Source organism: Cryptotermes secundus, unplaced genomic scaffold (assembly GCF_002891405.2).
Source record: "Cryptotermes secundus unplaced genomic scaffold, Csec_1.0 scaffold1495, whole genome shotgun sequence".
NCBI lineage: Eukaryota > Metazoa > Arthropoda > Insecta > Blattodea > Kalotermitidae > Cryptotermes > Cryptotermes secundus.
The window spans coordinates 207,558-219,853 of NW_019720595.1; the positions used below are offsets into that span (position 1 = coordinate 207,558).

Sequence of the window (12,296 nt, forward strand, 5' to 3'; positions counted from 1 at the left end):
ATTCCTTGCCTTGCCCAGATAAATATGCTCACAGTCAATCAGCTAAAGACGGAAAAAGAACGAAATCCCAAGATACTCTATGTTAAATACAAATATATGCCGCGCGCAGTCAGTGCCCAACATGTCTTGAGGTGTAATGAAGCAACCATTGACATAAATCTCATGAGAATGGACATTTCTGGTTAGCCTATCACAGAATTCGAGCGTTTTTGGCCTCTCGAATACTTCTTTCGCCAGTTCGAATGTTCTTTGAGTCGTGGAGTCGTATAAATGTTTTTGTGTTTTGTGTTGTACTTGCTTTGGGATGACTTCCATCCTAGTAGTCGTTCCAAATATCATTTTCAAAATGAATTCAGGATTCTTGCAAGTCAGCAAAGCCTTAACCCAAGAAGACCGCAGAAAAAAAGAACAGGAACGGAGGCAGCTAAACATAGCCACATGAATCAAAACTCGTTTTGATCTTACGGACACCGGCATTTTACTGGGACAGTGTTCCGATATGCCACGTAGGGCCACAAGAAGACAGACGATCGGTGCTTGGGAGACTTTCATCTGGAGGCCAGCAGAAGCACCACGATTCAGGTATGTATGAGTAGTGTGTTGGTATGGGTAGCCTACTTTCTCTTTGGCTGTAGTGCTTTGCTGCTTCTGACGGTGATAGACCCAACAGCAGCCCGATTGGTGGGAAACACAACCAGTTTGAGGGGGGGGGGGAAATCATAGAACCCACCACTAACAGCCGCATCTTCATTCCTTTGAAGCATATACACTCCGGGGCTCAATCCTTGAAGTCTATAAAATCTTGTTCGCCTCAACAGGTTCAACATTTTTTCGAACACCGTGGTGGCCATCTCGTCTGTCTGTTGGAGGATATGCTTCTGGTGCGGACCTGGGTACATGTGCAGTGACAGACAGAAGAATCAACATGCGTGCTAAACGGGCATATGTTTAACAGCATTGTTGTTCTTCCGCAAGTGACCGAATAGTGAACTGGTGTGTGTTGTGTGAGGGTGCAGTTCTTCGTGGAGGTCCCTTGGATTATAAGTGAGCCTGTAGTGTGACTGGATACTGCAGGACAGAAGATAAGTGCACCGGCGGACGCATCCAGCCATGACCTGCAACAAGGTAAGGGACCAATAATAACACTTCACATACCCGCATATCTGATGTATGCAGTATTACGCTATCTCCCCTTTCCATTTCAAGTTAGGCTTGGGTTTCTGACCTGTATTTTTGTTTCTGATTAATGTTATGTTATCCAACGGCTCTTTGTCACAATTAATTTGTCGTCGAGTGGATTGATAATGATAAATTGAAAAAAATATGGAAAGGAGTACTATATTTTAAAGTAATACTCCAGTATTTATATGGAGGGAATGAGGAAAATTACGAGAAGCCTAAAGATTGTCTATTTACGACCCGAAATTGGAACCCGGTATCACCGGAATACGAAACACGAATGGCAACCACAGCGTGGTAATGTTCAGTTTAATATTTTGTGATGGAAAACTGTAACAGAATTTTTGAGACCGTTTCGCAGACGGCTGGACTTCGGAAAAATAAATTGTGAAAATATAAACGGACTACAAAGTGTCCATGTTCTGCGATAAAATGCTGTGTAGTCCTTAGAAAGTGAAGCGACCTTTCGGAGGAACGTGTCGCAGTCTAATGCTCAATGGCGAATTTTGTGATGATGATGACGATAAGAAATCAAAACCTGATTCAGGAGGAAATTAAGAGGCGATTGAACTCGGGTAATGCTTGCTACCATTCAGTCCAGAACCTTTTGTCTTCTCGTCTGCTGTACAAAAACATAAACATCAGAATATACAAAACTATAATTTTGCCTGTGGTTCTGTATGGGTGTGAAACTTGGTCTCTGACATTAGGGGAGGAAAATGGACTGAGGGTATTTGAGAACAGGGTGTTCAGGAGAATATTTGGACCGAAGAATTTATTGAGGGAGCAGATAAGAGTTTTCAAAGACTTGCTGAGACGAAAACCCATATTTCTGAAGATCGGTTCACATAAGATCTACACGGCGCCACATCCCAGAAGACGGCATTCTTCATAGTCACCGCTGCGAAAAGCTCAGATCTTAACAAATTCATTTTAAATTATATCACGGAACCCCTGTTTGAGATACGTAGAACTCTATGTTATATATTTAAAACTGTAACGGATCATCGTCGTTTAGTGGTTAGTACGCCATATTCGGGAATTTTCGTGTTTTAACCCCGCTGTAGGTGTCATGTGTGATTTCCTCCTTTTAAACATTGCCATGTCAGTGTAATCTGAGGAGTTTAGTTCAACTTTCATACTTAAAAACTTCGTGGACTCTAGTCCGCAAGCGAACTATACCGACCGAGCGACCTCCGCTTGTCGGCGAAGTTAGTGCCAACTCATGCGGATAGAGGGTGTCACGTGGTCAGCGCAACAGATCGCCACGGTCGTTAATTTTGGTTTTCTAGACCGGAGCCGATACTTTTTCATTCAAGTAGCTCCTCAATCATCCTTACGAGGCCGAGTGGACACCGTTCTCAGAAAATCTGGTAGCGACGGGAATCGAACCCATGACCTTTGAATCTACCACTAGAACACAGAGGCGGTCACCTCCGTAATTACTATGGCCTTTTTCAGTGGAGGCAGTTGACGAAATGGATAAAACGGTCTTAAATAAATGAGGTAGGCGAAACTACATATTGCATACAGCAGTCAGAGGGAGTAAACAATGCCCTGTCAAAATAACGAAACGCCAAACCGGCGTTCGCTGTGTTGAAGCATCCTAGGCCAACATGGAAGAAAGGTGCGGCATGAGAGGACTAGCCGCGGATTTAAAGGTAACGTTGAAGCTGTTCTCCGCGAACTTGTGATGCCTGTGAAACTGGGGACTGTATTGAATTTGCCGAGGAAAGGGTCCATGGTGAACTTTCGCGAGCCGCAACGTTTTCAAGAAACAAGACATTTCATAACCAGCTGAGCAACCGACTGCTATAAAAGGACCTGTGCCATGTAGTTCTTGATGGGGACGGGTGTCTGAACAGTTATGTGCTCTGTAACTTAACATATGGATTTTCCAGTTTTTTTAGTCTTTCGGAACAGAGCGGGCGTGCTGAGTCCAGTAGACTCTGACGTCTGGATGAAGTTTGAACTGTGCACTGAAGCGCTTCGTCCTGCCGCATGTCACAAGTCAGTTTATATTTCTCTCTGTGGCCACTAAAACTGAAAACTGCTCTTTCTTTTATTCTGTGCCGCAGTACATTTGGTGCAGCACTTTCTCATGGAAATTTTGTATGTGGGTGTACAACTTGGTCACTCATTCTGAGAGAATAACAGAAACTGATTATATCCAAGAACAAATTGCTAAGTGGAACATTGAGAATAAGAAGGAAGCAAAAGTGACTTGAAGAAAATAGCAAGTTATGAAGCAATGAATTCTCCAGCGAGCAGCCGTATGGTTATGTAGTCGGAACTCATAATTTTAATGTATTTAAGAACGATCTCTCAACTTCAGGAGTTGCATAGCGTAGAATGCGGTGGGAATATGAAAGTGAACGGTGTGATAAATGTAGGATTTAGGACGTGGTCGTGGCCTACTTGTAATTAATTCGGTCAAGATTCGAATCGGTTAGTTTGTACTGTGGCCACTTCTGGCCTATTGTACCAGCCCCAGATGATAGGTGAGGGTGATTGTGGAGCAATTGGTGGAATGAAGATTGGCAGGGGAAACTGAAGTACTCGGAGAGAACCTACCCCAGCGCCACTTTGTCCATCACAAATCCCATTGACCAGACCGAGGATCGAACAAGGGCCGCCGCGGTGGGAAGCCGACCACTAACCGCTTGAGCTATGGCGCGGTTCTAATCGGGCAAGTCTAGCATACAGATCTACTCTGTTGCCGACACGTTATTCTGTCTGGGGAATATAACGGAAGGCTTCAGAAACCTGGGAAATTGGAGCCTTCCAAGTTCGTTTTCATTGCGTAATATTATTGGGGGTGATCAAATAGAAAAATATGATGTCGGTGAAGCCTGTAGAACGAATGTGGGAAATAGTAGTATAAAATGCTGGTTTAAAATTTCGAGAGAAAAATACCTCTACGGCGACATTGGTATATATGGCAAAACAATAGACATATCTTTATAAGATTTGTTTTTATGCGAAGGAGACTAAAATTGTTCAGGATTCGTTCCAGTTTCGTAATGTTAACAACACTGAAGCCCGGCTTTCTAGTAGCATTTGCGTAAGTTAGTTATTTAATTAGTTAGTTCCAAATACGTACATCTGCATTTGCCTTGTACAAGGTATTGCTGTCGCTTTCACCCGCACTAGGAGCTAGCCTATATTATGGAACAATTGTATTTTATGGTAACGGACGCTACCTTCCATTTTCCTTCACTGGATAATTCGGCTACATGTGGTGTGCTAAATTGGAACAATACATTCGATCTGCACTCCTTGCTGATTACTCATGCTCTGTACTTACTTACTTACTCATGGAACTGAGCCCTTCTGGAGGATCCACCAATTCTGCAGCTACTCAAGAATTTCCCAGCATTTTATGGAACCCAAAGCTTCATTACCGTCTTCACAAGAGCCCTCCACTGGTCCCTATCCTCAGCCAGATCTATCCAATCCATACCATCCCATCCTGTCTCTCTAAGATCCATTTTAATATTGTAAGATTTGAGGCTTTCACGGCGGTGACTATGAAGAAAGCAGTCTTCTGGGATTTGGCACCGTGTATATGTGGTGTTAACCGACGTTTCGGAGGAACGTATCGCCTCCATCTTCAGGGTAGAAGAAAAAGTATAAGAAATCTGCAAGCGACAAGACCGTGAGAACGGTNCCTTCTGGCTTTCCCACCAATATCCTATACGCATTCCTCGTCTCCCCCATTCGTGCTACATTACCTGTCCACCTCATCCTCCTTGACTTGATCATTCTAATTATACTTGGAGAAGAGTACAAGTTATGAAGCTCCTCATTATGCAGTTTTTCCAACCTCCTGTCACTTCATCTCTCTTCGGTCCAAATATTCTCCTCAACACCCTGTTCTCAAACACCCTCACCAAACGATCCGTCCAGGTCCGAGGCTTTGTGTTCATTTTCGTAACATAATGATTTTTTTACGGCAGGGAGTAGTTGTAGGTTGAGAAAGGAAGCCCCAGGGTCAGACAGATGAAGAAAGTGGATGACCTTGACAGGACCCATGAATTGTTCCACGTGTTATTTAGGTTAGGCTATGTGAAGTTGTGGTCTTTTATGTGAGACACAATGGAAGAATACGGCCCGTGATAGCACGTTAATTTCTCAGCAGTGGAACTAAATATAGGTTTCTACAGATGTGAGGTTATCTCTGCAGGTTTTCAATTATATTACTCAGGTTCGTCCAGAATAAGGTAACTGAACGTCTACATATAACACAGTCCACCAATAATGCAACAGATTGTTCCTTTCTCCTCCACTTACACTTTTAACACAATATGTTTCGGTCCTAGATGACCATCTTCAGGTGTCTTAGTATATTTTGAAACTGCAACATTGCATTAATATGCGCAAAAATCAAACGCTGTAGTCCACTTAATAAAATAAAATAAACTCCATTAAAATTTTCTATTAAAATATTTTCATTACTTATTGTAAAATTCTATGCCTCTTCACAAGGGATGTCGTCCACATGTTTAGAACCATATGTTTATGTCCAGGTGTTTTATTGCAGCAGCTTGCTCTTTATGTTCGTTAGCCCGTTATTCTGTTACGTCTGCTCTTTGTAATGTGCCCCTTGCTTGTGCGCTGTTCCCTGTAGCAGCGTGTGGTGTTGTCTTCACTATTTTAATAGAAAATTTAATGTATTTAATTTTATTTTATTAATGGACTACAGCGTTTGATTTTAGCGCATATTAATGCAGTGTAGCAGTTTTAAAATATATCAAGACACCTGAAGATGGCCATCTAGGACCGAAGCATGTTGTGTTAAAAGTGTAAGTGCAAGAGAAAGGAACAATTTGTTGCATTATTGACGGACTGTGTTATATGTAGACGTTTTATATAGCTTGCAACAGGATGCTTATATACAGAAAACTGAACGTTCTTAAATATCGTTATCGTTACTGGCGTTAGTATTTCTGGTCTGTAGATAATACTATATTCCTGTCAACGACAACACTGGACCGTAACTTGTTCTACATGTTGTGTTCATGTTGTGGTCTTGTGGATTATGACACCGTGCAGTCTGGTATGTAGACACTGACGCCTGAGAGGACCATACTGCCTCCGTCTTGACGGTAATATTTCTGTCCTTAAAATCAAGGCAACTTGTTTCTCCGAAACGTTGGTCCCCCACCTACCAGACTGCACGGTGTCATAACCCGAAGTGCCACAGTATGAATTTTCACCGGCGTGAAAATCGCGTGACTCATGTTTGGGTAGTGATGTTTCGATTTTGCTGCGTGGATTTGGTTTACTTATTGTTTTGTATGTCAATTCTGACTGCAATACATTAGCGTGAGGTCCGCCATTAGGGACGACTTTACATATTTTTAATTGAATCTCACATCTCGTTAATTTATGAAATATTGGGGTCATAATTTTATGGTTGTAATGCTGAGCGACTTTATAAATCACAGCCATTAGCATTATCCTTATTGGCAGCTTAAAATAGGCCACTTCCACTTCCTGCATTCTTCCCCACTGATCACATGGTCATCCAGTCATTCTGCATGTAAACGATCTGCTTTCGAAGAATAGTCCTTAAACGAACCAGGAATGAAACAGACGAGTTCGTGAACTGTCTGTACCTCAGGTTGAGAGGCTGACCTACATCATGTTCGCTTGTAGTCGAAACTGTGGGGCACTTCAAGGTCTAGAGGAGTTTCTTACGTGTCACGATTTCATCCAATCATATGCGCTGTATGTCGGTCTGATGCTCATATTGCATAGTCAAAATGCATTTCCCTTGTATACTTATCGAGGTATTATAAAGAATTGTACTATTAAGAAATATTCTGTAGCCTGGTTGGTTGAGGCACTATGCCGGAATGTCCCGGGTTCCAGTCCCGATAGAGTCATTGGATCTTTTTCAGTTGACCTAATGTAGTACGAACAGGGAGATGAGGAATGTGTACAGGATATTGATGGGAAAAACAGAAGGAAAGAGACCACGAGAAGACCAAGGCGTAGGTGGGTGGACAATATTAAAATGGATCTTAGAGAGAGAGGATGGGATGGGATGGATTGGATTGATCTGGCTCAGGATAGGGACCAGTGGAGGGTTCTTGTGAACACGGTAGTGAACCTTCGAGTTCCATAAAATGCTGGGAAATTCTTGAGTAGCTGCAGAATTGGCGGCTACTCCAGAAGGGCTGAGCTCCATGAGTGAGTGAGTGATTGGTTCAAATAACACCACTTCAAATTAAGCTAAACTCAGAGTTGCCGCTGCTCTGAAGAACGTATCATACCACAGAATGTGTGCATCTGACATAAAATATAGACTTCATTAAAGTCTGACACTTTTATTTGAAGCTTTTTTTGGATTGGTGAATATCTAATTAAATGAAAGACCTATCTTTGCTGATTCTCTTCTGCGTAGTGCACAATGGAATTTGCTTTGCAATATCACAAGCAGACTTAATAGCCGCAATAAGTGAACACCAAGGCAAATGAGATAGGCAACGAAAGCATACAAAAGAATGCATTTATAAAAGACTTGTACTCCATCTTTCTGTTCATATCATCCTCGAAGTTCCTCATTTACCCGTCCTCCATAGCAGTGATACTCTGTTCTGTTTTTAATAGTTTTACAAGAATTCACATTAGCCCTTTTACTTGGCATATCGTTAGCCTGTGGGTTATTTAAGTAGCCTCTGTGAACTGCAGAGTGAACCGGGAAGCTCAGTCTGTAGGAAAAATAGACTAAGTGCCGGATGATCGAAGATTCGGGGTTCAGTTCTCAGCAGAACAAGAGATTAGTCTCTTTTTCATAAGGTTCAGACTAGACTCAGCGTCCTATACAATGGGTACCGCACAGGATCGTGTGGCTAACAGTTCACCTCCATCTAGTGTCGAAGTTAGGAATGTTGGAGCTATACCTCCACTCCCCCCTATGTCTTCATGACATGGTGCTTAGTCCAGGGATAAGTTTACCTATTTTTCATATTACCTGCAGATATAGTTCATAGAATTATTTACGACGAACTCTCGTGGTCTATTTGAAGCTCTATCCCGGTACCCATTAGATTATTCGGTTATTTTATGACTCTGTTTTAGCTGTTGTAGTTACTTTGCTTGCGGGAGGTGTGATAATGATTGAATGATAAATCTAGTCAAATGGGTATGGAATCGGCAATGCAAATTACAAACTCCGTGGTTTTAGTCCGCAAGCGAACTATACCGACCGAGCTACCGCCGCTTGTCGGTGAAGTTAGTGCCAACTTTAGCGGATAGAGAGTGTTGCGTGATCAGCGCAACGAATCCTCACGTCCGTTAATTTCGGTTTTCTAGGCCGGATTGAATCGGCAAATCACAACTTTAATTCCAGTTGCAGAACTGAAACAACTGACACAAAATCTCAAAGTTCCCTTTTTCTCGGCCCAGTCTGGGTGCCTGCAAGTCATACGTTACAGCTTTCTCCATTTGAAGGTAATGATGAAGCCTGTGAAATAGTTAAGTGAGGTTATCACGTGTCGACCGATATTCAAACCAAGTTCCACTTGATACAGCTTTTGGGAAGCAGGTCCTTTTGGTTGAAGAGATCAGTTCAACCTGCATTACGGGTCCTCGACGGAGAAAGCAGTCGGTGAAGTTCATTATTCATGAGCACAAAAATATCAGGTTTCAGTGCAGACATATAATCGGAAGCTATTCTTCCGCCTACTTTATTCTTCCAACTTTTCCCTCAAGTCTTGAGTCACTGTCATCTTGTTACTAGGCTACTTCTGTCGCTAGTTGCGCAGAAGCTCACCGGGTGCGTGTATGCTGTATCTACCAACAACATATGTGTCCATTTTCGAATATTACTTCGCTTCTAAACCGTTTGATACTGTTCATAAAAAATGAATCAATGCGTACTATGACAAGGAAGTACCGAATAAGACACCAGAACACGGTACAGTCTGTATTTCCTTACCGCTTCATAATCTGTGACCTTAAACTTGCCTAAGCGAGCACCTCCTGCTGCAGCGCAGTCATGACCCAGAATCTGTGTTTCTCCCTTTGCTTTCTTCGCATTATCTTCCTTTCTTCTTTTGTTCTCATTTCTTTCTCTCCTTATTCCAAATTTTGTTGTAGACTAGTTAATCTTTTGTTTACTTAACTTTCCTTTATCAGCTTCAAAGGTTCCAGGCCCATAGCGTTGCTCAGATCGGATAGTAATCGTGATTGGTGAATGGATGTAGACTGGAAAGGAAACACCTGTACCTCATTTAGCGATGCTGTCAATAATTCAGAACAAATAGTTTGAAGTACTGGATGCAAATGAACAATGAATTAGAAATGATGTGGAAGGAAGTGGTTCATTCATTCATTCATTCATTCATTCATCAGTAATCTGTCAGACGACAGGTCCACAGTCTCTTCCAAAACAGTTCCTCCACCTAATGATACCTCGAGCTTTCTCCTTCAAATGAAAATATCCTCTTCTGTCCCCAAGGTCATCCAGCATCTTCTTACGTCTTCTTCCTCGTCTTCTGGTCACTTCTATCCACCCCTCCGGTTTGTTTTGTCTCCAGAGAAAACATCTCGCCCACATGGTATCTCTGTTTTTGGAAAGAGACTATCCAGGAAAAGTGATAATGTGGTAGTTTTTCCATTTGCTTTCCACATCGCAGTACAACAGACGTTCAAATCACTCTGGTCACGCCTGTTGCTATACGAACTTGAACCATCTCGAGCATCATTTGCTCTGTTCTTCAAGTCGCTGCTTCCGGCATCAGTTTTTGGTTTTTGGTGTCTCTCTTCGTCTGATGCCTACCCTTTGACCTGTCCAGCAAGGGAGGCCCTGCCAGTAGGTACGCTACCGCTGGTATAGCTCTCAGGGTCCTTGGCATACCCAAACCCCCTCACCACGATAAGGTGGAGACACCAACGAGGTTGTGACCAAGTTTTATCCCGGAATTTTATGGAGAGAATACGCGAAAAACCACAGTCAGGGTAGTGTTCCGGCTGAGATACGAACCGAACACCTTCCGAAGACAACTTCGAAGGGTTACCGCTTGAGTCAACTTACCCGGCAATTCATCTGGAGAGAGAGAGGATTGTCGAGAAAGTTTGTCAGGTTAGCCCTGCTGATATTCGAACAAAAGGCCTTCTGAATACAAGTATACAGAGGTGTCTCCACACGTACCTGCTCGATCCTCTAATGTAGAGGTTCCCTGAATCCTGAAGTCCTTAAGCAGGATTCGTTAGACAATAGCAAGGCCTTTACCATCCGTTCAGCACTTCCACCTTAGCGCTTAACGCTCTGATACTTCTCCCTGTTATCCAGATCCTCTGGATCTCCTTGGTCACAGAATCGGGGCCTACATGAAGGCAGGAAAACGCAGAAATTCAAGGTGATGCTTCCATTCCCAGATCAGAATTCGAACAGTCGTTTCAAGGGTTTGAATGGCCTAAGGATGTGAGGGCTTGTAGGGCCTTATGTGTTACTAGCGTGTCCGTGCAAAAATCTGTGCAGAAGTTTTAGGACCAGTTTCTCTTTTTCTGGTAGTGACTTAACATATAGCGTCCTCAGGTTCTTGCACTTGCACGCTTGTTATCTGTGTATTTCAGAACACGCTTCGTTACCATGGTTGCTGTGAAGATTAGGTATTCTTTAAAGGCGCGTCCACATTACTCGTGCTCGTCTGGAGACTCGTCTGGCTTTTACTTGTGCTTGTAAATCTTCGTCCACACTACTTCAGTTGCTCGCCAGGCTTCGGCGAGTAAGGATCCGTATATTTACTCCTAATGTATATAGGCTGTAGTCGTATTTTAATTTATTGGCTATAGTTTTTAAATTAAAAATTTGCTTGTCTCGTTACTTGTCATATCGTCCACATTACTTGCGAGCATAGCGAGTCAGACGAGCACGAGCACGAGTAATGTGGACTCGCCTTAATAACGGCCCGCGCCATAGCCCAAGCGGGGCCCGGGTTCGATCCCGGGTCTGCTCAAGTGTAATTTGTGGTGGACAAAGTGGCGCTGGGGCAGGTTTTCTCCAAGTACTTCGGTTTCCCCTGCCAATCTTAATTCCATCAATTGCTCCACAATCACCCTCACCTATCATCTGGGGCTGGTACAATAGGCCAGAAGTGGCCGCAGTACAAGGAACTTAGTCCCACCCCACTAGCAATAAAAATAATTCTCTAATACCATTTATAGGTCGTTTATTAGATTCCGAAGGTAATGCTTCCTTCTGCCTCCTTAGAAAGTACTCGTATGAGAACTTAAGCCTTCATACATACGTATCATTTCAGCATTTCTGCATGATAATGAAACTCTCCGCTCCATATTTACGGGGAGAAATGTACATGACGACATTAAACAGTTCCCTCTTTCATGACTAAGCTAAAGGTAAATGGTTGCTTAGTGACCACAACAGTTACCCTTCGTCGTCCTGGTCCCAGTGCCTGTTTTCGTGGCGGGGACAGAATGGGAATAGATTGACCTCGAACAGCATGCAGCAGTAAATTTTTAACCTACTTACCTAAATTAGGTTTCTGCGACCACCATCTTGTCTATGTATCCTGACCCCCCTCCCCAACAACTTATGAATACCTGAACCAGTGTTTATAAAACTTGGTGTGTGTGTCGTGGCAACTGAGCCCATCTCAACGGCATACTTAGTAAACCCTCCTATGTGACTAGGTGTCCGTATGTTCATCCCGCCTCTCATTGCAAGGCAACGGCTCGGTTAAATGTATCCCTTCTTTCGGTGCTAGATATCGGGTCGGCAAACACATTCTCGAGGCAACGGTTACACGCTACAGTAGCAGAATTGTTGGACTCGTCTTTTTCTGTTCGGTCCGTGTATTATCAGAAGAGAGTCTGTGTGTCTGAGTTTGTATCCTCCTATCGTTGCTAGTTAAGACCTAGGTAAAGACGTTCCAGCGGCAACGAAGAATTATTGCAGGCGTCGTTTTCTATGCGGTCCCTGTCGTATGAAAAGAAAGTAGGCGATTAGTTCGTTCTAGGACGTCTTGTTTCCTTCAGTCCTTTTTCCAGAAGCGGAAAGCTGCTGTATTTACACCTATCCACTATTGTTGTTAGTTTCCATGTACAGAGCATGTCGGAAAGACGGCCTGACGGAGGGATACCGC

At 43.1% G+C, this 12,296-nt stretch overlaps 1 protein-coding gene across 2 annotated transcripts in view; it reads left to right on the top strand.

Moving 5' to 3' along the window:
* The window catches only part of LOC111870340 (proline-rich extensin-like protein EPR1), a 195,027-nt gene that overhangs the window by 166,349 nt on the left and 16,382 nt on the right, over window positions 1–12,296 (top strand). For both annotated transcript variants that reach the window (XM_023862537.2, XM_033753840.1), the window contains one exon: window positions 819–1,125. In XM_023862537.2, coding sequence (XP_023718305.1) covers window positions 1,111–1,125 — 15 coding nt within the window. In that variant the 5' untranslated portion in view covers window positions 819–1,110. The remainder of the gene's footprint in view (window positions 1–818; window positions 1,126–12,296) is intronic.